The sequence below is a fragment of the Pseudopodoces humilis genome, chromosome 1 (genome assembly GCF_049639895.1).
Source record: "Pseudopodoces humilis isolate 2021_Gansu_Grassland_sample_001 chromosome 1, ASM4963989v1, whole genome shotgun sequence".
NCBI lineage: Eukaryota > Metazoa > Chordata > Aves > Passeriformes > Paridae > Pseudopodoces > Pseudopodoces humilis.
The window spans coordinates 11,417,919-11,445,795 of record NC_142200.1 but is presented as its reverse complement, the minus strand read 5'-3'; the positions used below and the strand labels follow the sequence as shown (position 1 = coordinate 11,445,795).

Sequence of the window (27,877 nt, the reverse complement as noted above, 5' to 3'; positions counted from 1 at the left end):
CATCTTCCCGAGGCGCCCAAGGCTCCCGTCCCGTCCCGGCCGCACCGAGCGCCCGCCCCGCCCGCGGAACTGCGTGCGCGGCGCTTCCGGGGCGGTTCGGGGCAGCGGCGGCGGGCGGAGGGCAGGGCAGCGCAGGGCGGCCCCGGGCCGCAGCGGCTCCTTCCCGGGCCGGAGCGCCTCCCGGCGGCGGGGCTCGCCGTCCGGCCTGCTCGCCATGAACATCGACGTGGAGTTCCACATCCGCCACAACTACCCCTGGGCCCGGCTGCCCGCCAGCGTCAGGCAGGTGCGGGCTGCCGGGCTCCCGGCCCGGGGAAGCTGCGGGGGGACACGGGGCCCCCTGCCCTGCCTGCCCCGGGGCAAGGCGGGAGGGCTCCGGTGGGGGGTGTGGGGCTCCCTGTGGGACAGGGGGGATATGGGGTGTGCACGGCCCCTGTGTGAGGAAAGGGGGCTCTGTGTGTGTGCGTGATTTGTCGGGAGAACGGGATGAGAAAACGGGGTGTGCTCTGTGTGTGAGAGCGGGGAGCGTACGCTTGTGTGTGTGGCCTCAGTGAGGAGAGGGGTGAGTCGTGGTGCCTTGGGGACCCAGTGGCCAGAGGGAGGTGTGAGGTCCTCGCTCAGCTTGTGCAGGTGTAAAACAGCTGAGTCGGGTGTCTCTGATGCCACCCCTGAGTGGTGGCAGCCGGACCAGGACGGGTGCCTTCGGAGGCTTGTGCAGCCCCGGGTTTCAGTAGGGGAATTGTTTGCTGCAAGTGGCTCATAGCAAAGAAAACCTCATGAAATTTTGATTGCCTGGATTTAATGGGCCTCTGATAGCAAAGGGGAGGTATTGTGTCGAGTTGAGAGGAGGTTCTTGTTCCAAAGTCTTAGGTTGCTTTACAGCAGATGCTGTTAAACAATTCCTTCTCTTGCACAGAGGAAGGGTGGAGTGGATGAGTAGTCGCTGCAGGCCACAAGTAATGCAATTTCTTGAGTTTGAGATTCCAGGAGCAGTAAGAGGAGTATAAATGATGATTTTTTTTTTTTACCTGTCCAGCTGAGTGCCATATTGTTTGCTTTGTGATTCAGGATAGAAAATATGCCAGTATTTATTGCATTATTTAATAATGTAACTTCTGGAATACTATTTTGTCTACTTTAGTGTTAGTATAGTCCTTAATATTTTTGTCCTTTGAGTAAGCATTTTGGCTCCCTCTTTGGATATTTAATCAATTCCAGAACCTGTCTCTGATACCAGGTGCTACTTTTCTAATACCTGATTCTGCAGTTTGTCTGCAACTTCCTTGTTTATGCCATATGTGCAGTAAAGTACTCTTTTGTCACAGGATCTCTTTTAATATAAGCTTCAGTGAGGGAACCAGGAGAGGGAAGAGAAAAACCAAACAACCCAGATCACTTGTTGCAAATGCAGAGTAGAAGAGTAATATGGAGGGGACAGTTCTTGAAATAAGCATCTGAAGCATGAACCAAAGTTCTCTTTTTATCTTCTTTCGTGATAGTCAAGTAATATGCTGTGCTAGTTCCTTAATCTTGTGACCTAGGATCACTTGATAGTTTTACTTCCGCAAAGCTGAAACTTGAGGTGTTTCACTCTTTTTTTGTTTTAGTTTTTGGTTTTGGTGTTAAAAGTTTCTTTAGGTGCAGCAAATAAAGTTTCACATCATTCACCATGCTTGTTTGTGCTGCACTAATTCAGGGTAATTTCTTAAGGCTGAATGACACTGAATACTTGGTAAATGTGATATATCATGTCTTTGATTTGAAGATCAGATACTCCTTTTATCAGAGTGGTACTAGGAAAAAATAATTGAAAAATGATTGCTTCAATATGCATCCTGTGTAGAGACCTATTTAAAGGTATTTTTGAGCTCAAAGAGAGAATAAAGATGCTGTCATATTGAGCTGGAGGACTCCCTGTGCAATGACAGCTGCCTGCATATGTTTCCCCATAACACACTTTACAGTGTGTTTTGTTTTAACAAACACATTTAACTAAAATTGTGGGAGATTGTGCAAGTCAGCTAAAAAGCCTTTATGTTTTCAAGGGTCTTGGAAACTCCCAGAGGGAATATGAAAGGCAAGTTGTACTCTACAGCATCCGCAATCAGTTGCGGTACCGGAATAACTTAGGTGAGTTATTAAAGCAAAGTTACTTCTGATTCCTGCCCCATTCTTCTGTGTGGAAGGTTGCCTCTACTGCAAAACTGCAAGAACAAGTCCAGTTCAAAGTTCCTTCCTTCCTTGAAAATAAATGCTTCTAAATAATAAAAGCATGAAAAATCTTGACTTTTCAGTCCATTTGGCAGCTTTTCTAACGAAGTAGTCTTGAAGGTTGCTGAATTGGCGGGTGGAACTGAATTCCTACTGTAGTTCTGCTGCCATTTTCCAAGAAATTAAGTGATGTTAGTTAAGCCTCTCAGGTGAGATGCAGGCAGTTACCTTGTCTCACAGGAGCTTTTGGCTATGACTTGTTTGCAGACTTTCAATTTTGTTTACATTGACTGACTGTATTTGTCCTACTAAAGCAGATAATAATTCCACTAATTAAAAGGTAATTTTCTACAGGCTGCATAAGTTCTGTCTCAATGGGCCACTTCCTAGATTTTAGATAAATCTACTCCTTAAACTCTCTGAGGCTACTTGTATCACATTTAGAAATCCTTAGATGTTAAATTCCACTACTTTATTTTGCTTGTAGTTTTCTGTCAATTGCCATTATGCTATTTTTAATCCTTTGTTGTAACACTTTTTAAAAAATTTGAAGATCATAGAACACTTTTTCTCCCCGTATAGTTAAGCATGTCAAGAAAGATGAACGAAAATATTATGAAGATTTGTTAAAATACAGTCGAGATCACCTCATGTTGTATCCGTATCATTTGTCTGACATCATGGTAAAAGGTCTGAGGGTAACACCATTTTCCTATTACACAGGCATCATGGAGGTGAGTGCAGAACTGTGGTGGGAGGGTGTTGTTCTCTGTCTGGAGATGTTGGTAATGGCCCAGTAATGTATATGAGGCAGTGTCAGGTAGTTTTTTTGGTTTTGTGTAGGCCTGCCAAAAAGTAAAGAAACAGTAAGGAAAGTTTGTTGAGAACTGCTTTTCCCTGCAGTGTTTTTCCTTCTGCCCATTAGCCTTTCAGGAGCTGGACTTCGGTCATATGGAGCTGGGGTGGGACTCATTCTGAGACCAGACTTTCTCTTTTGATGTTTGAGATTTGTGAGTCTTCAGTTAAAACTGCAAAAGAAATACCTCATTTTAACCATACTGGAAACCTTTTGAGAAGCCTGAAGCAGATCTGTTTTTATGAGAACAATGATGGTTCTGTTTTCTGTCAGCACTCTGACAACCTTCTTTTATTTTCATTGGATATTTGAAGTGCTTTTATTTTATTTTGTATATAGTGATTGCAGACATAATAGATTAGTTGTTTGTTTATTCTGTTATTACTGTTAGCAATTCTGTGTGCTGGTTTGTTTTTGTGAGGAGAGACACAGGATTTTGTTTATTAGTCTTTCAGCCAACTTTTTTATTTGCAAAGCTTACATTAAACAGGAGTCTCACATTTTATGTATTTAACTTACTGTGTAATGATTAATCAAATAGTTGTCAAGTTTGATAAAGTAACTGACTTTAATAGATCTGTTTAAATTCCATTTCATTCCTAAAGTAGAAAGGACAGGCAGAACTTTTGACTTGCTTCTCTGAAACGATGCCTTTTTTTCTTGCAACTTAAAAGTTTTATTTTCTTTTTGAGGATATAATGAACAGTGAAAAAAGTTATGATTCTTTACCCAACTTCACTGCTGCTGACTGTAAGTATTACCTAGAAGAATTACTGCTTTCAGTGAGTTAGAAATAAGGAGCTTCTGAAAATGGATTTGTGGGCATCTGTTTGCTTGAATATGAGCATGTGAATGAAGGTGTAAAAACATTTAAATAGTGATATTAAGAAGTGTGTGCTCTTCGTACAGGGTTCTGTCTGTACAGGCAGGACTGGAATTGGGCTTGTTTGAGCACAGAGAGGCATGGCACAAAACCTTGTCTGTGTCCTTGCTTGCTGTGCATTCCTGTTTGCCTACACTTGCCGTTGCTGTACATCAGCAAGCTGAGCTGCTGGTCCTTTCCCAGTGTGTGTTTTTTGGCAGTTGGGCAGAAGTTGGGTGTGTTGGGCAGAAGACTTCAGCAGGGCACTGAGAGGCTGCTGACACTCCCGTGAATTGGCATCAATGCAGATTGAGGGATTATGTACCAGAAGAGAGAGGCAAGATGAGCTGGTATTTTATTACACTCTGGATGTGGCAGAAGTTTTATCTATTACACCTGGGTATGAGATGGGAAAGCAGAAACCTTGAACATGCTGGAGGAGAACAGAGCAAGATCAGTAGCCTACTGAGAAGTCTTACAGAGCAAAATGTAAACTCATGGCACAGGGAGGTTGTTAACCTGCGACTGAAATGTTAGGTATATTTAACACTGATTTCCTTGCCTTTGCTATGCATTCATGAAGTTCTTTTTAAGAATAGTGCGTAGGCAGGTGAGGAATAGCCTGCAGCTTTTGAAAACAGTTGGTTTTGGTTTTAGAAGGATATTCTCAGTTAACTACTAGTTAGCCTCTGTGTAATGTTCACAGCAGAGGAACAGATGAGGAAGAAATTTCCTCAGCACCCTACTGCTTGTTGGAAATATAGTGTTAGTCAGGAGTTTAAAGAAATAAAAGATTTTCCCGCTTTTGTTTGATTTCTGCTGCCCTCAAACAATTCCGTTATTTTAGCACAGCTGCAGATTAGTGGCTGCAGTGTAATTGACTTAAACTTCCTTCATTGCTTCTTTTCATAAGTGCTAGTGTTGAACTAGAAAGTTGGAGTTAAAGCTGAGACAGAATATGGATTAAAACTATTGAATAGTTTTCTACTATCTGTAGATAGTACCATCTACCATATGTTTGTGGTACCTTAATGGTTGAAGGCTAGAGATTGTGGAATTAAATTTTTATTCAGTTTAATTCAAATATATCTCAATCATATTCCTTACATGATTAAGTGGCCTTTTGTGTCTAGTTCTTAGAGTTCTAATCCAGTGCATGGTATGGACGTTGTTGAGGGAAAGAAAAGCTATCACTATTAATCTGAAGTTGTTGATGGGAGTATAGGAGGAGTTAGATTATTACCTGCTACCCTGTGACTTGAGTGATAGGGGATTTTTTTTTCCCCTAAACACAGTGAAAGAATGGGGATGGACTATGGAATGAATTTAGTTCCTATAACTGTCCTTGTATTTTGGATAAGAGTAAATAAAAAGGTTATTCAAGAAGAAGGTCTGATGCTTTGACAAAGGCTTAATATATTTTCAGATTAAACTTGTCTTAAGATAGATAAAATATTGCTTATTTTTCAGGTCTAAGACTTCTTGGCATAGGAAGAAACCAATATATCGATCTAATGAACCAATGTAGGTCTTCAAAAGTAAGTTTGTCTTTAATTTTCTCTCCCTTTCCTTTACCCTTTTGTCCCTCTTTCCCATATTATTTAATAGGAAATTAAGAATGGAATCATCTTCTGACTCTGGTCAGTTTAATAGTGTGGCTAATTGAGTGTGATGTAGTATATTGTTAATTATATTATGTTTCCTCAAGTTAATAGAGCTTTTTGGTTTAAAATTAAAGTATAGTAAAGAAAAATACATTAATTATTAATTTTTAATTTTTATTAGTCTTTTCTTTTTGGAGCTGTACTATATAATACCAGATAAATAATGTCTCCTGGCCACTGTAAGCAGGGAACAATGATACTGGTTCTGAAAGAATTTTCCCATGTTTCTATGTGTGCCATTGAGATCACAGTTTATTCTGGAACAGTGATCCATCTAGGTGTAAATTCTTTCAGTGTGTAAGTTTTTCTCTAAGACAATGCTAATGAGTGCACAGACAGCCTTGGATGTAAACAGCCCATGTGGAAAGCACTGTGATGGTTGATAGAAGTCGAGCCGTTAGTTTGCAACAATTCCTTCCTTTCTTAAGGGAACTCAGAAGTGCTCTTGCAGTAGCTTCATAGTCCTTTAACTGAAAGTGAGCTTACCAAAATATGCAGCTGATAGTGAACCAAAAACAATGACTGTGCAATGAAAGAGAAGCTATTTAGCTCTATAAACAAACAAACAGTAACCTCCAATTTTTCTTTCGTGGATTGACACTCACTGTATTTTTTTAGCACTGTGCTTATTTAGAATGTTTTACTTTGTCCCTTAAAGTAAATAAAATATATTCCTAAAATGTGTTTTTTGCAAATCACTGAACTTCTTTAAAATACTGTTTCCATACTTTGCTCTCTTATTGATTCAAATTAGAAAATGTCACAAATAGTTTAAATTTGGACCTGATCCTAATACGATGGAATAGTGTGGGTTTTAATTAGCAACCCCTACAATATGGAGCTTATGGGAAGATTTAACAATATCAAATGGATTTTTTTTTTTACCTTTCTGGCTTCTTGTGATCTGAGAGAGGAGAGAAACTTTTGCTACATGACAATGCTAATAGCATGTGTGTCTCCAGTCTGTAAATATATTGTACTTAAAAATGGATGTTTATACAGATCAATTTTATAAAGGTAAATGAATGTCTGTGCATGTGAAGTGCTCTTTATTACTATCTCAAATGGACTGTACCACTGCAGAAATTTTTCAGAAGGAAAACTGCCCATGATCTGTTACCCGTGAAGCCTGTGGAGATTGCTATAGAGGCGTGGTGGGTCGTGCAGGCTGGTTACATCACTGAGGATGACATCAAGGTAGTGTAGCGTGGACTGCCTCTCTAAATCCAGGTTAATACTGATAGTCCCTGAAAGCAGGGACTTTCTTTCATGTGAAATACACAAAGATTATATTACAGATTTGCAGCAACTCTCTTAGGAGTATCTTGGAGATTGGAACTAATGGAAATCATGATGTTTTCTTTGACATGTTCTGCCTTCTCTCCCCTTTGTACTTTCTGCGCTATGTACAGTGTAGAGGTTGTTTTACATCAGTCAAACTGTGATAACTTATGTGCATGATCATATGATTTGTAGGAAACAAGCAACAAAGTATATTTTCTTAAATTTCATATTTAAGCCCTGATAGGTCAGTTTTGACTGAATCTTTAACTTCACTGTAATTAGTATCAGAATGGTGGTGGACTTGTTTCTGTTCTTTGTGTCTGCTTAGTTTTTCATTGTTTGCACGTGAAAAGCTTGTGAGATGACTTACTGTTTCATCCTCATTCTGCTTTCATTTCTCACAGGTGTTTTTTTTGCAGTCATTTGATATAGATTTATTTTCTTCTAGAGAAGTTTTTTGTTTAGATTAGAACATACTTAAAGCAGTGATGCAATCCCTTTTTTGAAATACCTTAGGCTACTCATGTTCGGATATCCCTGCAACCTAGGGTAGTTCATTTGAAGCCAGTCACTTTGATATTGTAATGGGCCACTTTCTAGAATATTCCAGTTGTGTGGCTGAACACTCAGGAAGTTTTAAAGAGCAAATCTGTTACACTGGACTTCACTTGCCAAATTCTTGTGCAATTAATTTTCTTTCCTAGAGCATGCATAACTTTGTGTGGGGACAAGCTAAAAAAATTAGAGACTTCTAACAGGAACTGCAGTAAATTCTTCAGTGCAAATCTTTTGGTTAGGAATGTGGGTTACTCCCTGTACTGTTACATTACTTATGACTGATTTGAGGCTTAAGTGTTTGGGAGTTTTTTGAGTGGTATTAAGTTGCATGGACTCACTTCTGCAAGAAACTAATATTATTTTTTTTTAACCTAGATTTGTACTACATCAGAGAAGTCTGCTATTGATAAGATAATTGATTCAGGTCCTCAACTTGCTGGTTCATTAGACTTCAATGTAGTTCACAGTAAGTTTTAATGAACGTTTCTGATTTTAGATATTGCTTAGTAAATCCTAGTAGTGTCTGGAAATTAGGAGTAAAGGTGATGTAAACAGCTGAGGCATAAAGGAGAGTTGGAGGAAAATATTCACAAGCTTGTACAGACTGCAGTCTAGATCCTGTAAATGGTTTATTGGTGAACAGTTAGCAGCTCTGTTACTGCTCTGTTGTTTGAATCAAAAAATTCTTTCATTAGAAGCTGTCAGTAAAGATTGTGGGGGAAGAGAATTTAGATGAGAACAATAGAAACTAAAATTAAAAATGTCAGAATTGGTAATCCCGAGTAATTAAAGTACACTCCTTGCTTTTCAAAGGAGAGTTTTTTAGATTCTTCTACTATCTTAATACCATAAAATGGGGCTGTCTTGTTTCACAGAAGTCTGTAGCTGTTACTGGCTTCTCATTTCTGTGTAACAAGTAAAAGGTACAGACAAATTGTATTAGGGAGTGAAAATTCACTGACAAAATCCTCCTGGAAAAGTCTTGTCTGTAAGGGCTTATCTTACTACAAGCACTCAAACCTGCACACGGCAGTTTTTCATGAGAAATTGAGTCAGAATTTTATTGCCTGTTACTGAGCAGAATGAAAGAATTACAAAAGTGAGGTTGGTGAAATTCATACTCTTGAGGGGATCTAAAACAGTATAAGGCTTAATAGAATTCCAAAATCACTTCATAGTCTTTTTTATAAATGGCCCAGTGTTTTTTGAGAATCTTACAGCACAGATTTAGTAGGTTTAGAAGGATCTAATGTATGGAAAAAGAATGTACATGCAATTAATGTAATGGGACTGTGAGAAGGATCGTATTTTCTGGGCAAAGAAGGCTGCTGAGTCCAAACTATGATGCCATCAATACATTTCAGGTGTATAGATAAGGATGTATCAATCATAAGAGCTGAACCTAAAGGAGAGACAGTGTAAAGCATGGTTAGCATGTTGATGACTTGTAATGTCACCCTTATCTATAAAAGCTGGTTTGTTGATACACATCATTGTGTAAAACTGATTGTGTTACTGCCAGAGCTGAATGGTGAATCAGTGTGGCTCTAAGTCAGTTGATGGGTTAATGCAGGTGTTTTATTTAAGATCTGATTGAGGATGGTAATTTAACTAGATACAATGATAGTAATTTAAGTAGATACAATATAGTTCTACAGGCACAAACTGTAGCTGAGCTCTCTATGTGTATAAAACATCCTGACAGTTCCACTTCAGGTGTTCAGTTCCACTTCACCTGAGGGCTCTTGGTAACTTCACCACCACCATAATGAATACAGTGTAGATGCACTGATCTTGGGTAACACCAAAGAAACCACAGATAATAAATTTGGCTTACTTGTGCTGTGTAGTTCAGCTTTATGCCTTGCCGTTAAAGTATAGCTAATGTTCAGGAAGCATTTAAATAATGCTTTCAGGCAGATGATGTGATTCTTGGGGCCAGGAGTTGGACTCCATGATCGTGATGAGTCCTTGCCAACTCAGCACATTCTGTAATTCTATGATAGCTGTTAAAAGCTTAGACTCTAGTGATTACCATACTGTAATTTTTTTCTCTTTCTTAAGAACTTCTTACTGGCTTATCTGCAGAACTGAGTTAAGATGCTTAGTGCTCAGTTTTGAGCTGGGAAAATGCAATTTAAATGTTTACCATATTGTTGTCCTTGTTGTATATAGTGTCTGTCTATATCTGCTGCAGCTTTGCTGATTCTTTGTGCTGAAATGCACCAGAATTTCTTTTTGTAATTGTGTAAACAACACAATGTGTGGCAAGGATGTGTAAGGATTGGTGTGTTTTGTATCCTTGCTACCACGTGTGTCACTTCTGGCCTGAGTAGCCAAATGAAGCCAGCATTCTCAGGTGACAAAGCCAATTGAGGATAAAAACCCTGCGTCTTGACAGTACAGTGGTGATGGTGAGAACTAAGTTAACATTTAGGGAGAGATATGATAATGTTTTTTAAATGGAGCTGCTTTAATCTGTGGTCATTTCACTGTGCTGTCCTGGAAGTACTTGTAGAGGTCCAAGTGTGCTGCATCAGGCTGCAAGTGAGGAGCTCTGGTTTGGGGTGACACCTGGTTGGTATTAGGTTTATTAATCTGTGCATTGCAAAGAAATACTGGTGAGGATATTAGGGAAAATTACTTTAAAATCTGAGTTTGTTGGTGGGGAAGTCTGCTTTTTATCTTAAATATTTTGCAAAATGCTTTTTTGCTTTTTTTCTAAAATGTCCTTTTGTTTAAAAAGGTTTGTATAACAAAGGATTTATTTACCTTGATGTACCAATATCTGATGACAGCTGTATTGCAGGTAAGTAAATACTTCATGTTATTATACCTGTGTTGTCTCAGTTTCCTTTGAATTGTCCTGTAATTCTCTGTCTTGGAAGCTGCTTGTCTATGTGCATGTGTGTGCTGAAACAAAACATTTGAGCTATGAAACTCTTTACTGACTAAATGTTTTCAATCCTATTAAAACATCAATTTTATTGTATATAGGATTTGTTTCAACTTGAATTCTTAGGTTATATTGAATGCATATTTAGGTAAGATGAGATTCTTTTATGGGAGTCATGGCATGAATTAATAAGTACCCTCCTATAAGTTTGTAATGAAAAGGAAGATGAGCATATAAAATTGTAGTTACCTTACCAAACAGACATGGGGTTTTGACTTCTTTTTAGACAGATGTAAGTTTCTAATAGATACTAGTTCTATTCTTCATGGGTATTGTCACCTCAATTAGTCACAGACTGTGCCTGGGGACTGTGTAGGAGCTTAAACTAGCACAGCATGTGGGCTGGCCTTTGAGCAGCTTGTTATGCTGTGATAGGTCTCAGGGGTTTCTGAATTCACTATAATCGTCAAAGGCGTAAGTTGTTTGGAACTTGGTCTTGCAAAAAGTACCTGGCATTGCTGTACAGAGATAGTTTAAGTGAAAGTTCTCTAAACACAAGAGACTTACTGCTTAGGTAATTGCTCTGGTAGTCTCAGTTCTGGAGTATGTGGGTGGTGTGAGATTTTTCACGTCCTGCATCAATCACAGTCATGATTTAATCTCCATCCACATTACAAAATAATTTTATGGGCTGGACACAAAATTATCTGTAGTTGATGAGCTGGAAAATGCAAGGCTATGGTGGAAGGCAGTGCAGTTTATTTTCTATAAGAAAACATAATGACAATCATTACTGTCCTAAGGGGTGGCAGAATTTTAAATACCTCATATGCTATGTTCAGGTTTTTGTTCTTTGTGCCTGGGAAATCCTCCAAATTGCAGGTACCATGAACACTAAAGTGTAAACTTATTTTTCTGTTGTAGTATAGTTTCAGTTCAATAAACTAAGTTACCGAATTGTAATTTTGAAAGTAATTCTTATTTCAGTGCCACCACTTGAAGGTTTTGTGATGAACAGAGTGCAAGGTGATTACTTTGAAACACTGTTGTACAAGATATTTGTTTCAATAGATGAGCATACTAATGTGGCAGAGGTAAGTAAAACTTAACCTGTGTCAGGGAGATAGGAATATTTGAAAATGGCCCAAAGCACAGTGCTAAAAATACTTAAAGGTACTGATAGACAGTGATTTTGTTAAGATACAGTGCCAGACTTAAGATGCAACCTGTAGCTTTTATAGTGCTTTAATCTTGAAGGAGTACCTTCAGTTCAGTGAAACAATTACATTAGCTGGAATTAATTTATACAGAGTAGGCTTTTATATTAGTTAAAACTGGAACAAGGTCTGTTTTGCTAATGTGGAAAAAATTCAAGTAATTTTTTCTTTGGCAGTGAAAGCACACAGGTTGTTGGCTTAAAATAGCAATGTAGCTCTTGGATAAGCATAGTTTTAGTATGAGACCTTATGTTTTTATAAGGTCTTCCCAAACTTGCTGAATAAATATCTGAAAAATACCCATTAAATATGTCCAGGATTTGTTTTTCTCCTTGTGTGTCTTCTGACATACCTGGCTAACTTAAAATGATATATACATGGTTAGCCTAGAAATTACAAAGTGGAAGATAGCCTCATATTTCTTCTGCATGCTTTCAATTGGGAAAGTTAAGAGGTTTCATGCTCTTTTTTCATCATCTTTGATGCAGACAAAATTGCTTCTACCAGTACAGGCTGGGTTTAGAAATAAGACCAATAAAAAGATGCTAAATCACACAAATAGTGATTACCTGTCCTGTTAATTTGCTTACTTGTCTTTTTTTATTTTTAAGCTGGCAAACGTGTTAGAGATTGACTTATCTTTAGTAAAGGTATGTGTGTACAATGCATTTGTTTAACTGGATACAGAAAGTTCACTGTCCTGCAACCTTGGTTTCATACAGCATTTCCTTACTCTGTGTGTGTGTGTTCTGCAGAATGCTGTATCCATGTATTGTCGGTTGGGCTTCGCTCATAAGAAAGGCCAAGTAATAAACCTGGATAATCTTCATCCATCATGGAAGAATGTTCCTTCAGTAAACAGACTGAAGTAAGTGTTTCTACTCTTTCTTAGGCTTATTTTTCCTTTTGAAGGGAAAACTTTGAATATCTTATTTTAAAGCTACTGGTTGCTTTCTTTGACTTCTGCAATAACAAATCTCACTTGGCTTTCTAATGTGTATAATGACAAGAATACATGCTTCTCATGTTAATCTGAGGATGAGGAATGGTAATTCAGCCTGTAAGTTCAGAGTACTCCATTTGGTGCTATTACTTAGTGCTGGCTTTTTGACCTTTAGGTACCTAGTTGCTCACTTTTCCAGCAGATGAATGTGTGTTTGTTTTAGACTCCTGGGGCCAGAAATAACAGCTGTCAGTGTGCTATTAGAGAGGCTGTGGCTCTTGGCACTGCTGGCAGTGAATATGTGCATAGAGTTTGCTTGTTTGCTGTCAGGACCCATTGAAGTTGTCAGTGACACTCTCACATAAGTGTGCATCTATATCACTTCCCAGGAAATTGCTGTTAGTACCAGTCAACAGAGTTCTCCAAGTCAAAATGGCAAGTTGTATTAATTAGGAATTGTTGGGTGCTTTTAGTTCAGTATCTGCTAAGCCACTTAAAATTACTGCTATGCCTGTTTTCTTTAATGCTTTTTCAGAATGTGAGAACAAAGTGTATTAGATTTTTTCCATTGGATTCTTCAATGATGGTGGTTTGATTTTTAAGATCTCTTCACAGTCTGATATTTTCAGCCAATAAGCCGTTCTGCTGAAGCTAAATCAGGACCCTGAGGGATATTAAACTGGACTGATTTAGGGCTTGGACATACTGAAAGGCATGTGTTGGGTATGCCTGTGTGTGGACTTTTAGGACTGGAAGGCAGAGATACTTCTCTGGTGCTACAGTGACTGATAGATGTGGATTTTAATTCACATTAATAGGAGTACTTTGGATCCTCAAAAGATGCTGCTTTCATGGGACAGTGGGGAAAACAGAAGTCCTATACAGGAAGCTGGGTCATCAGCCACAGATACAGATACCAACAGTCAAGATGATCCAGGTTAGCACTAACAGTAAATTTTAATACATTAGGATCAATTATTTTTCTGTTTGTAGAGTGGCACAGGCTGTAAAGAGGTCTAGAAACAAGTGAAACACAGATTATATAGATCTTTTGTCATATGGACTACTCAGTAGGGGAGGTGGTGTCTACTTCTTGGTTTAAGAGTCTTGAGCTTAACAACTTCTTTCTGAAGATGAGACTGATATGTATTGTGTATATAAATTTGACACAAAGATACTAACTTCTGAATTAAATTAATCAGTAGTTTTGGGGTATTTTGTTTTACTTGGTATGGTGATAACTATCTTTTTCCTTTTCATTTTTGTTTGTTAATAGATTTGATTAGACTTGATGATACTATTTTAAAATAAAACAAATGTTTTATTCCTTTTTGTTTTCTGTTAGCTGAAACAGCCAGTGTGAGCAGCCTGAACCTGTCCAGTGGACACACAAAGCGCATTGCCTTCCTGTTTGATTCTACTCTCACTGCCTTTTTAATGATGGGAAATCTCTCACCAGTATGTCAAAATTGTTTGATGTGTTATGCCAAGAATAAATATGTAGAGCTTTAAATTACTTTGCCAACAATATAATACAGCTTTATTTAAAAAATAAATACTAGGAAATCTTTTGTATTATTTGTTAAATAGTAGTTTTGCTTAATACAGCTTCTATTTGCCCATTCTGTTCTCAGAGAAGACAGTTTTGTTTTGTTGTTCCAGAACTTGAAAAGTCATGCAGTCACTATGTTTGAAGTTGGGAAACTGTCAGATGAGAGTCTTGACAGCTTCTTGGTGGAGCTGGAAAAGGTAAATAGTTACAGTTTTGACAAAATGCTTTTTCAGTGCTTGAAGTGTTAAAGGGGCCAACTCCACCTTCTAAAGATACTTCTATAAGGACATCTGTAGAATCATGTAGGAGAAGTGCTGTTAATTGCTGTATCATTTCATACCAGTCAGGATGACTGGACACTTCTATCCTTTTACCTAAAGAATGAATCACGGTTCTAATTTATAGATAATGTCTTTGTGTGCTTTTTGACCATTCCACTAGCATGGCCAAGACCTGCCTTTCATTTAATAGTTGCTGTAGATACCTTTACATATAAGCTGCAGGGTTATTACTCAAGAACAATGCTTTAGAATACTAATTTGTTGATCTTTCCTTTGGTGTAATTGATCCTTATATAAACAATCTGCCACTGTATGCACTGGTTTTGTTTCTTGTTTAGGTTCAAAGCACAGGGGAAGGGGAAGCACAGCGATACTTTGACCATGCCCTTACGCTGAGAAACACAATACTGTTTTTGCGGCACAATAAAGACCTGGGGGCGCAAGCTGTACAGCCTGATCAACCAAATAATGGTACTGTGAGCACTTCTGGAAATCCTTCTAAGTTGGTTTACTTATCTGCCATGAACTCAGCTTTCTGCCCTTACTGCTCTCATAGCAGTCAGTATCCTACTTGATTAAAAGTATTTTGAAATATTTTTCATCATCCTTTGAGCCTGTGTTACTGGGTTTGCTTGTTGAATGACAGATTTGGTTGCCAAGGCTTGTGCTTAAGATCCAGAGCAACAGATTAAAGCATAATAAAGGCAAGACAAGCTGAACTTGAGAAAGATTGTTTCAAATCACATGCTTCTGAAAGCCATAAGAGTTTGTTATCAGCTGTTCTGTCAAAGAAACATTTTTCAAGCCATGAAAAGGAATGTATTTTTCTAATGGGGACAATTTTTTAGGTTTTTCTTTTAAAACTTAGTTGACTTTCTCAGTATCTCTGTGTGTATTTCCTGTGTTCAGTTAGTTGGTGAGGAACTTGTGTGGTGTCAGACAGCCCTGTATGCCTAGAATTGCTAAAATTTTGTACAGATTTACTAAAATTCACCCCAGTTGTTTTTGTGGAAAATACTGTATTCATGGCTTATCAGAGAATGGAAATTCTGAAATCATACTTAGTGTTTGTATCTTCCATTTCAAGTGGTAATTTAAGCATCTTGTATTTTGAACATAGGGTTCCCCTTGGACCTGTTACGATGTGAAAGTTTGCTTGGTTTGGATCCAGCTACCTGCAGCAGAGTTCTCAACAAAAATTACACTCTGCTGGTTTCCATGGCACCTCTCACCAATGAAATTCGACCTATTAGCAGCTGTACACCCCAGGTGAAAAAATATGTCAGATGTCCCTTTTAAAGTGACAAAATTATTAGCATGTAGAATATCACTGTAACTAATAAAAGATGTTGAGGAAAAATGTGAATATTTAGTAAATTATAAAATAACTTCGTTTAACTTACTAACAGTTTTTCTGTTCAAGTTAGCCAGTGACACATATTTTGTTCATGAATTTAGATTAATAGAAAATACATTACTGTCATCTTTCTGTAAAGACTCCTGTGTCACTGGACTAATTACCTAGAATATAGTTAGTGGAGAGTAATACATTTGTATGTCAGTGCTGAAAAACTGGATTTATATTTCTTTAAAACTATTGTTTCTTAAATTCTTATATTAAATCTGTATCAATGATGGTTGCAATCTGAAGTTATTTCTAATTTCTTGAATTATTTATCTTCAGCATATTGGGCCTGCAATACCAGAAGTCAGTTCAGTTTGGTTCAAACTGTATATATACCATATAACTGGACAAGGACCACCCTCCCTGTTGCTCTCTAAAGGAACACGTCTTCGAAAACTCCCAGATGTTTTTCAGGTAGTCTGTGTATGGATTTATTCTCCTTTCCATCTCCAGGTGTTTCAAAGATATGCTGTATGCTATTTAGAGATAACAGTTGAAGTCAGAGGTACAATTCATTGTAGATGATCTTCCTTTTCTAGAAGCAAGTTTTATGTAGCATCTTGATTTGTTTTCTTTCAAAGTTCTGGAAAAGGAGTGCTACTTACATCTCTCCCTTTGTCAGAATGTGACTCCAGTATATTTAATGCCACCTCTTTGAAGTTTAGTGTAAAATCTGGCACTGCAGTTTTAAGAATTGAGCTTTGTTAGCCCACCCACAGAGAGTGTTAGAAAGACAGAGAAGAGCTGTGTGAAAAGATGGAGACCTAGTATATTGTGCTTTTTTTTTTTTAGCATTGTGCAAGAAACGTCACTTCTACATACAATTCTGCCTGGTTTAGAAGATGGCTAACATGATCACTTACAACTTGTCCAAATCTGTGCTGGAGACTTTGGAGTTATTTGCTGTAGTTCTCCCTGCAGTTTAAATGACAGAATAATAAGGGTTGCATTAGGTTGGAAAAAAGATCTTCCTTGCCCTGTAGCCTGACTTGTAGCAGTGTCTGGAAGGAGGAAGAAGCAGCACATTGTGCAATAATTCCTTGTAACACGTTTCCACTCTCCTGCATGTTCTGGTCGGGAGCTCTGTGGCTGCATGTGATTCTCTGCACACGCAGATTGTAATTCAAATTGTTGGCTGTGCACTGATGAGTTGATTTCCTCAATTCCTTCCAGCCTGGAATCCACCTAACTTTTTAGCATTCATACAGTGCTTTGGCAAGGAGTCGCACAAAACAGCACAGGTGATCAACTTCTGCCTGAAAGATTTCAGATGCTGCCTTCTCCCATTTTGTCTCTGAGATACTAATAAAGACAAATGTACCACAAAGGAGCACTGCTGGGTATTCTGTATACTAGACAAATGTAGGTGGAAGTGGCCATGACAACTTCTAAACTTGCCCATATTGACTTTGATTTGAAATGCTGTGGGCATTTAGCAGTGTTTGGGTCTTGCTGCTCACAATGGAATTTGTAAAATAGTATTGTGCAACTTTATAATTGCAGAGAGGCCTCTGAAGTTTTTGTCTCATTTTTTTCATCCTGTAGATACATGAGGAACTAAATATATTAGGAAGGTTTGGAGACATTCAGAGAGGGAGTGCATTCTTTGGTGTACCTTTATCAGCAGTCCTCTCTGGCACTAGGATCTGTAGATTCCATTCCTCAAACCTTTCATGTGTCCCTTGTGATTTCAAAAATTTTGTAGATACCTGTATTTCTAAGATCTATTGTATCATCACATTGGATTAAGTGAATCAAGTCTTCTAGAGCAGAAGGCATTTTGTAAGGCCATTGGTGATGACCGTGATTAAAACTGTAGTTTGTCATTATGTTTAAACAACCTGTACATGTACAGGTTGTGTGCTTTTGTTAGTAAAGAAGCATTCAGTGTGGTAGCCTTGGAAAACTTAAAAGTAGTGGATGGATCTCAGTGTGCTGACAGGACAGATTTTCTTGAACTAAATGATCTCCCAGTCTGGATCTCTTTTTTTCCACTATAGGAATATGAGTGCTTCTCTCCTGCTGCTGTTTTGTAATGTCATTTTCTTAGGGAACTGTCAAGATACTTCTAGAAATCTTACGGAGATGCAGTGGAATTCAATCTTGAAAACTGAGAAACTAAGAAATTTAGTGGTTTTGTCTTCCTGTTCCCCACTGTGCCCTTGATAGATGTTTTGGAGATTAATTTATCTTTATTCTTTACTGATAGTGTTAGTCTATCCAATTTATATTTTGCTTTTAAATTTATGTGGGATTATATCCATCTCCTATTTTCTAGAAGGCTGCTGCAATAGCCACATACCTTTACAGGATTTGGTGACAGATACCTCCTGTCCAAAATAGCATTTTGAGGTTGGCAAACTTCTGTCTTTACCAAGAATATGAACATGAGAGAGCCCTGGTTCCAAGTATAGCATTGTGGAGCTGTAGTTACCTATGGTAACTTCCTAGTCACAATGGTATGCTAGTGCCTAACTCAAATATTTCACTTTATGTGCTTAGATAATTCATTACTACTACACACACTCTTAATTTCTCTCTTCCAGGGTTATGATCGCTTACTAATAACGTCTTGGGGTCACGACCCAGGAGTAGTTCCTACTTCAAATGTGCTCACAATGTTGAACGATGCTTTAACTCATTCTGCTGTTCTAATTCAGGTACAGAGTGCTCTGTATAAATGATGAAAACCTGCTTAATTTTTTGAGTTAAGCTGTTCTGTGGTAGAGGATATTAACAATGTAGAAGAGCTACACTTTCGTCAAGAGCTGAAAAATATGTTTAACTTCTGTAGGCAGTGCTGCTGTGATTCAGTGGCTGTTAAGACATGTTCTGAACTGAATTCATATTATGTATGTGTTACTGTATTATGGGCAGGCATAACAAGTTTTGGTAGCTAAAGTAGAGGAAATAGTAAACTGGGATGAAAGTGAAGGGTCCACAAGGTTTTTAGACAGCAGTGACACAAGGTAACCGGTATTACGAATTGTTAATTAAAGAAATACAGCTTTTCAAACTTCTTGCTATTTAACTCTTAGAGTAAAGTATGAACAAAACATGCTTTTTATCGCAAATAGCGGAATAGGTTGGGTTTTTCTATTTGGAAGAATTAAAATTGTTTCCTCATCAGTTTCTTTGGTTCAGCTGAACTCTCAGAATCAGTAATTTAAATAAATAGGTGTTTAATATTGTAACAAACATAAAATTACACATTCTCAAAGGCCAGTTTGTAAGCAGCCTGTGACTGCTGAAAAATGTTCTGTATGCAGGGTTGGGAAGTCCCTTTTGCTCCAGAACTGCTCAGCCTTTAGGAAAATACTATTATAGCCAGTAATTGGAGAGAAAAATTGCTTCTCTTCAGTGAAGGGAACCTCACTGTGTTTACTACATGCATTTTAAAGAGAAAGGTGGGGTATTTCAATTATTTCAGCTAAGCAAGATGTTTAATGTGTAAATACCTCCATTGGTTTGTTTCATCAACTTGGCTGGTACTCCTTAAAAGGGAGCACAAGTAGGACTGAGCTAAGGTGATGAGTATTTTTTCTGTTCCTGATTTAATTTCTTGCTGTTCAGGGTCATGGCATGCATGGAATTGGAGAAACAATGCACATACCTTTCCCTTTTGATGAAGCTGAGCAACAGGGAGGTAACAGATCATCTTCAGTGCAATTTCTACTCTACATTACACATCTGTTGCACATCACCTTGTGCAAGAAGGTTGCAATAATCCTTTTAAAACAAATTTTGTTGATCTTATGAGTCATATGAGAAAATGGAAAGTTTTAAATGGTTCACAAGTCTGTTCTGAGCTCAGAGATACCACCTTCTCCTTTCTATCTTCTCTAAGTAGAATGTGTTTTCTTGCCTCTTATCTCCTAACACAAATGTAAAGAAGCAACTTCTACAAATACCCCAAAATCCTTTGTGCATACTTGCTTATTAACTAGCATATTTATTAACTGCATAACTAATTTTTCCATATATTATATTGAGCATTTCTTAACTGTAAGACAGATGAGACCAAAAGTGAACAAACTTACCTTGATTATTAGCACTAGAAACCTACTATGGAGGTTTTTTCCTCAGGAAAAGCTAGCAAAATCTATTCTTTCAAAGTCTGCCTAGTTCTACTGATTTTGAAAGGCAGGAATTAACAAGTTCTCAATACTCCTTGATGAGTAGTACAGAAGCTTTGCATAGTTGAGGCTATAACCTCTCCAAGTGAGAGCTGTCATGAAAGTATGAATTTCCAGATGTGAAATCTAAAATTATTTTAGATAATATGCTTAGAAGAGTCTGGACCAAGTAGAAATAAAAGTAACTTCCTAGTATAGTTTTTACTAGGTTCAAAATTCATTACTATTATATTTGCTCTCTCTGATATGTCTGGTTTTCCATCTAGTTGGAGGAAACCCTGAAGTTAGAATCTCTTAAGTTCTGACATGAACAACTTGGTATTGAATTTCATGTTAAGCTCTAATGCTGTATTCTGATTCTTCAGAATTTCAGATGTGTGAAGCATGTATCTTGCATTGCATCTGCCATAAAAGATTCTGGCACTGAAAGAGCTGGACACCTGATTCCTGGCTGAACCTTGCCATTTCTGTCTCTGAATGTGTCTGTGTAGGAGAGAGATTGTCTTTTTTTTGGTATTTTTCTTTCTCCTTGACTCTATTACTTTATTATAAAACACCACTTCATGCTTGGTGTTATCCCATATCTAACAATGTGATCACTAAGATGGAGGATTACAAGCAGAAAAAATCCAAATAAAACCTTACCCTGGCCTTGAGAGGAGCCCACATGGTTATGGGGAGGCCTCTTTTAAAATGTGCTGCAATATGTTTTCTTTCCTCCTTAGACTTCTCTCGTGTGAACATGGGCATTCATACTGCTTTAAAAATACTGAGAAACAAAGTCGACTTGCAGCATTTTTGTGGCTATGTCACAATGTTGAATCCCTCAAGTCAGCATGCTAACAGAAAGCTGAGTGATGCTTCTGATGGAAGAGGTTGGTTACCAGTAATTGTCTTTTTTATCTGTGTCCCCTTAATTTCCCATGCGATCCCTTAAGCAAAGGTGAGCAAACGATTAAATTCTTTGATTTGTAACTCTACAAAAATACTGTATACTCTTGTATACTGGTAACTCTACGAAATACTATGTACTAATACAGATAGGAACCCATTTTGAGTGTAAATCTATTGTCAGTAGGCTTGCTTCCTAATTCTTCTTTGAGACTTGGCTCACAGATACTGAATACAGACTGATATATGACTGAGCTAGAGTAGTCAATAAAGGGAAAAAAATACTCCTTTAAATATTAAAAATAAGTTGTGCTGCTTTTATATGCCAGAGCTTAATCTTTCATAAGTGTTGAGGATCCCTAAATAACTCTTCAGTCCCAAAATGAGTCCAGCCCCATGTTTCCTTTCTTCAGTTTTGTAGCTTGGGCAAAGGTAACAAAACTTCTATTTGTGTGCCTGTTTATGTAAGAATTACTTTGCCTTTAGGAGAGCCTGAACTAGCATCAGGATCTGATGTAAATGGGAGCACAGAATCATTTGAGATGGTAATAGAAGAACCCTCAATGGATTCTGCAGTCAAGCAAAGCTTTGAAGGTAAAAACATGACAAATGGCTTGTACTAAAAATTACCTTGTTTTTAAGGATCTGAATTCATTGTTTGATTATTCTCTGGGACAAGTCCAATGCAAAATTCTTCTTCAGATTCCCTTAAATATTTGAGCAGTTCAGTAAATGAGCTGTCTTTAAAGAGCATGAGCTGTCTAGTGGATCCAGATCTAAGATTTTTGATCCCAGAATGAGCTTTCTTGCTTTCTTTTTCTTACACTTTCCTTATCTCTTGTTTTTCTTTCTGTAGTACCCACAACTGAACTGGAATGGGTTCCCTTGGAGTTATGCTTTGGCATTCCACTTTTCAGTTCTGAGTTGAATCAAAAGGTCTGCAGAAAAATTGCCACTCATGGATTATGTAGAAAAGAAAGGTGAGCTGTAATTTAATGGTTGCAAGTTTAACAGATGGTGTGCCTGGAGATTCTGCAAAAAGAGATACCTACAACTTGATGACTACAAACCAGAACTGAGCTATGTTTATAGAGTAGCTAATTCTGATGCGAAAGAGTTGTTTTTTGGCTCATAGATGTGTACAACTAGTCCTCAGTTGTGGTAAGATTAAGATTAGGCTATTTTTTATAGTTTCTGTAAAGCAAAAATTAGTTCTTTGTTGTAAATTGTGTATGAGCAGATCAGGAGAAAAGCAAGTTTGGGTGCCATCCTACTTGTTTTCCTTTCCTAGCCTAGCACAGGCTTTTTTTTCCTCCTGAGTGTTCTGGAGTAGGGGAGGAAAGCTTGCTGGTAGTGCTTTGATGTAAAATGCATTTAGCTCTTAAGGAAATTTTCATTACTGCTGGTATCATACTTGATAAGTTTAGTCACAGCTTATGATCCAGCTTTTTTCTTTATGAAAGATTATTCATTCAACAGTGGAAATTTGGGGTTTGTTTCTTTTGTTTTGTTGAGGGGTTGGTGGGGCTTTTTTAGGATTATTTTTTGTGGCTTTTTTTTCTCTAAGGCATGGTTCTGGAAATCAAAAGGCTGCTTGAAAATAAGGCATATGGCCCTTACTATAGTAGTTGACCTGCTTTTAACAATATGTCACTAATAAAGTTCTTAAAAGCCATGTTACCAGACTGTCCTAGATAGGAATGAGTCTAATATATTATTTTACTTCAAATTATATTTTCCAGTTGCGTTTCATTCAATGTAAATGGTGTGGAAAATAGCTTTTACCTGACTAGACTCATGAGCAGATGAGTCAAGCACCTCTTCAGTGATGATAGTATTATCAAGCTTTATGTGTGAAAGCTTTTGTCACATGATGTTAGATACCACTGGAGTTACTTGTGAGCAAGGTACTACAGAGGTACATTACTGGTCAAAAATTGCGTACCTTGACCATAGCTTCTTTTCTTTTGTTTTTTACAGCCTTCAAAAACTCCTACATTCCAGTAGAAAGCTGTCTCTTCAGGTCCTTAATTTTGTTCATTCATTCCAGGTAAGGAGCAATAACCCAGATGTTAATTGCTCTGTATGCCTTTCTGCCCTCTTATTTGCCTTTCTTGGGCATATGAAAACATACATGGTTTGTTTTATTTGCCTTTTCTTTAAATGCTAACTGTATTAAGCACTCAAGTGTTACTTGAAGGACAAAGCAAGTATTATATATATATATCCCTATTTTAGCCTCATTTAATACTTATCTCAACAAGTGTTTGCTTCCAATGTGTAATTATTTTCGTTGTTCTTTATGGCACTTGCTCAGCAAAGTTGTCCTTTCATTCATTCTGTAGTAACACAGCCTACTCTGCTGGTTATGTGGTGGCTGCTTGGATATGTTAGAGAGATTTACTGCAAACCAGGGAGATGCTAAGTTTATCTGCCTCTCAAGTCAGTGTTTCCTTAGAAAAAACCAAAATATATTAGCATGGATTTCATGCTAGTTACTTTTGTACTTGTCCTAAGATCCCTCTAGACCTTAGTGTTCAATGAGATATGTAAAACTACATACTCTGGAATGATTTTTAGGAGTGTAGGTAGGAAATACAGATCTTGTGTAGCAAGCAAAGAGGAATCCCAGGTCTGCAGCCTACTCTGATTCTGCCTGGAAGTAAACCATGTCCATGTGTAACATGGAGTATGCTTAGCTTCTCTGTCTTATGATACTTTCCTCTAAAACTCTGTTTTTAGTAAGGTAATGAATTTGCAAATTAATTAAGCAGGTAGTGTTATGGATGATGTCATCCTGAAACTGTCTCCTGATGAGAATACTGGAGATTCCTGGTAGGTTTGAAGCCCTGAAACCAACTCTCAGTCTCAAGTGGCTCCAGTCCTAATGTATTAGATGTTATCTCTGAGATACACTTTTCTATATGATGTCCATAGAAAGGAAAAAAAGGTGCTGCTGTGAGTTTTAAGATGAGAAAACCAAACTTCTGGGAAATAATGCCTTCAGCATATGTTCAAGTAATTGCCTCCAAATACATGTATCTGTCTTAGCATGGTACAGGATAAATAGCAGTCTGATAGATGTTTTGAAGATTTTAGAGCTTTCCATTAATTTTTTCTAGGTCTTCAGTTTTGAGTCTTAAGCTTCCCTGAAGGTTTCTTGGAAACCAAATCATACATGCAAAGATGCAGCTGAGGCATCTGTATGCTTATTTTATTTTGTTTGTTCTGTTTTTACTTCCATATTTATTTGGCATTCACTGGATTATAGTAATACACTTCAGAAACTTCAAGTGTATTTGCAGATTAGATTAACCCATCATATTCTTTGTTTTTAAGACACGGTTTTCTTTGTTTTGCTTTTAGGAAGGTATTTCAACACTGGATCAGCTCCATGATGCTGGTTCTTCAAGTTCACTTCTGCAGCCCATTTCTGCAGATTTGGGTGTTCCTCTTCCTGCCAAGAATCTCATGTTCAAGGAAGGTGTATTATCTGAATGGAATGGATGGGCCCCTTCCTCAGTTTTTTTCAACCACACCTAGAACAGGTCAAATAGAGGTTCTTGTGCATTGATCACTAAATGCCTTTCTTCTATTATGGTTAATTCCTAGTGCCAACCACTAAGAAGTGTACTGCTGCTGCAGCATAACCCATGTAAAAGTAGTGTTACAAAAATGTGTTGTGTTGCAGTATTGGGGAAGTACTTAAGCTGTCTAGAACTTGTTACTCATTACTGCATATCTTGCTGCAACAGAGAGCTTTTTAGCTGTCAGCACTATTTTTATCTTGAGACAATCTTTCTTTTATAACTAAACATGCCCTTTGTAGGCTTTCTGATGATTGTTAAATTTCTATGCTGTCACCACAAAATTGCAATAGTAGTTTTCTATGTTCGTTACTCAGACATAAATTCTGTTTAGTTTTGTACTGTATTACTGAAAATTTTTCTGTATAAAGGTAAGAGATTTGGCTCTTCCTGTGAAAGCTCAGTGATACCAACTGTTTAAATAAAAGTATCGTGATGATATGGGGCATTAAAGATTGTTGAATTCTGTAGTTCAGCTTAACGGTGGGGCCTTGACAAATCAGTACAATGGAAGGAGGAGGCTGAGTTAGTGCAGACTTGGTGTCCTGCTGATGACTTAAGGCCATTTCGAAGATGAGTGATGCACTTCCATCTCTGTCAGTATTTGGTGGAGGTATGGAATTGTGGAAGATAAGAGGTGGTTATCTCTGTTCGCACTGTTCTTACTGTTAATGGATTCATCCTCCTCTTGGTATGAAACCAGGAGTGTCTGAGATTTGATCCCGCTGGGAGTCTTCTGCTGTAATTTGAAGCTGGTGATGATTCCTGTGGGCAAACTCCTGTCATCATAAATTGAGTTTAAGGTAGTTAACTAGTTCTCTCCTGTTGATTAATGTTTGAAGGACCAGAGCTCTTGATTTTTCACGTCAGTTGTTAGCAAAGGAAGGTAACAACAGAGGATGTGAAGACAGAAAATTTAGTGAATCTGTGTTCCTTGAACTATTAGCTGTTGATCATGAAAAAATTAAGCTTTTTCATCTAAAATCGTGTTCTGGGTCTATTTTTAGGGGATGACTTTATGTAGCATGACTTTACTTTGTTTATATTAGGTATTAACTTTTTGCCAGCTTAAAAAAGTCTGTTCTGTTTAGCACATGAGGAGGATGAGCAATGTAGTTTAAGACTTCTTTGCTAGCTTCCTTCTTTACTAGAACTGCCTTGTTTTAAATAGTCATAATTAAAAACGAGACTTAATCATCCTGTCATTACTATCCTGCAATACACAGTGGGTCAAGGATCTGTGTCACGGATGGTGCTGAACAGCAGCAAGGAGAATAAATGCAACATGTGGGTTTGTATCCTGTTCTGCATTAAAAAGACATGTCAAAAGCTTGAAGAGGACAAATGTACAAATGTATAGGATAATGCAGTGACTTAATTTACAACTGTGAAGATCCCATTCTTTTTCACTGGCTTTACGTACATTCCTGAAGTGTAAGCATAGGACTTGTGCTCTAAGCAACTGGAAGTCTGTAGTGCTTCAGTTTGCTCAGTGCTGCTTTCTTACATCAGTTTTGTTCCAGCAACAGCTGAACATGAATATGATATATTCTGCATATATCACAGTTACATTACCCATATGCAGTTGATCATTTACACTCCTGTGACTTTTTGTACTGGACATGCATACTTTCATACTCTCCATAGCAGTTTTTAAGTTGCCTTATTTCCTCCAAAGTAAATTGAAGAGGAATTGGATGTCAGTCTGCTAGAAATGCCTGAGAAAACCTTTACTGTGAGAACTGTTACATGGAGATGAAGCCAATACCTGGCACTGTAGAGGAATTAAGCAGCAGTGATGGCTTACACTTTCAGGGCTATAGATGTTACTTCAAGTGCTACTGTGAGCTGCAGTAGATGAGCTAGTTTGCTGTATTGTATTCAATTTTGCCATGCACTATCCATACTAGTATGTAAAGTGATGATAGTGCAAATTTTATGAAAGTTTGAAAATAGATGAAAACGTTCTCACTGCATATTCTTCAGTGTTGCTAAGTGAAGGATATTATCCTTTGTTATTAGATTGTCTAAAGTAAAGTTTCTCAATAAAAGTAGCCTGCTCCTCACAGTTGGTTACTATCCATAAATCTTAGAATTAATGGTGAGAATTCCAGATGTGTTGCAGTTATTTAGAACTCAAACCACTCTAAATTTAGCGGTTTCAACACTAGTGTAGGAGCTTATATATTCAAATTTGCATATCTGAAGTTTACTGAATAAATTACAACCAAAGAAGTCTATTGAAATTCCTGAAACTCTACTACAGCACCAGTGCTTGGGGTGGTCAAGAGACTTCAAACTATGTGACTTTTGTTTTAAATATTGTGTAAAAATCCAACAGGTCTCAAAGATCTTCATACCAAAAGACTCTATTTTATATTGTATTGCAAATAAAGACAAATTAAATAAATTTCTTCAGGTAGTTTTATTGACTGTGGGGAAAATCACATGCATTACACATTGTAAAACTTCTTTTAAGTTTCTGTTTCAGCAAGATTTTTAACTTGAAGAGGATGGCTTGGCTTTGTGCTCTGGTACAACCCAAGTAGTACTGAACCTAGATGGATATTCCGGAAGATGTTCAGGAGCCAGCTAAGAAGTGTGTTACATTTGTTTTCAGGTTTTTTTGATCATGATTTATTGCACTTTTTTCCTTCATTGTTCTCAAATTTTCCCTTTTTTGTTCATTGTTTCAAATGGTTTGTATTTTTGAAGTTTTAAGTACAACTGTAACTGGATACAGTTGTGCTCTTCTAGTGTGGCATTGTTAATATTATACATTGAATTGTACAAAGTCTGTGTTCATTTAAATTATTGACACATGTAACAAATGTTTACAAATAAACTGTGGTGTAGGTCAAACCATGTGCAGAATCCTTCTCATGCAGTAGTTTTATTCTTGGGCACAGCACTAAAATGTCTCTCTGTCACCTTGGTGCTCAAGCCCACCAAATGTCATTAAGTATCTTCCCAGTAGAGCTGCAGTTGTGCAGTGATGCAGTTTCACTAGTGGAAAGACTGTTCTGGTTTAGTCTTTCCCAGGCCTTGTACTTGTCCTTCCCCTTCTCAGAGGTTGAGATGTATGCTGCATCTCCTCCAGCCACACCTAAACCTGTAGTTTTGGATGCTGGGTATTTGAAGGCACTTGTGCATGTAGAGTCTTACATGTTTGCTTTGGCTAAAGACATTTTTTGACTAGGAACTTGAAAAAAGTGAGATGAAAATTGTTTATGTAAGGTGAAGCAGGCCAAGGATTAGTTGTAGCAGTATAACTGCAATGAGTCTGATGTCTTTATGAAAAATATGGACCTGGATGGTGAAAGAAACCACATAACCTCCTCCTGTGTTTAAACCTTCCTTTATTCTAGCCTGGATTTTCTTGAGAATCATGTAACTACCTTTTTATATGTTTTTCCTCTTCACCATTTGTTCCACTTGAACACTCCCATTGTGTGTCTCTAGCTTTGTCTTTGTCATAGACCTCAAGGCTTCTTTTGGACCACAAAGAAATGGATGTGGTTTGATTGTGCAGCA

At 37.7% G+C, this 27,877-nt stretch overlaps 1 protein-coding gene across 1 annotated transcript; it reads left to right on the top strand.

The window, feature by feature from the left end:
* The first annotated feature begins 154 nt into the window (after window positions 1–154).
* Window positions 155–27,205, top strand: FAM91A1 (family with sequence similarity 91 member A1). The gene is made up of 24 exons (XM_014257117.2): window positions 155–286; window positions 2,046–2,130; window positions 2,794–2,945; window positions 3,760–3,817; window positions 5,400–5,467; window positions 6,677–6,790; window positions 7,811–7,901; window positions 10,182–10,244; window positions 11,319–11,425; window positions 12,160–12,198; window positions 12,304–12,416; window positions 13,310–13,428; window positions 13,837–13,949; window positions 14,154–14,240; window positions 14,663–14,795; window positions 15,445–15,593; window positions 16,009–16,143; window positions 18,276–18,389; window positions 19,303–19,375; window positions 20,591–20,740; window positions 21,243–21,350; window positions 21,613–21,736; window positions 22,737–22,806; window positions 24,123–27,205. The coding sequence occupies exons 1-24, from the start codon at window positions 215–217 to the stop codon at window positions 24,297–24,299; spliced, it is 2,514 nt and encodes an 837-aa protein (XP_014112592.1). The 5' UTR covers window positions 155–214; the 3' UTR covers window positions 24,300–27,205.
* Window positions 27,206–27,877: the final 672 nt, after the last annotated feature.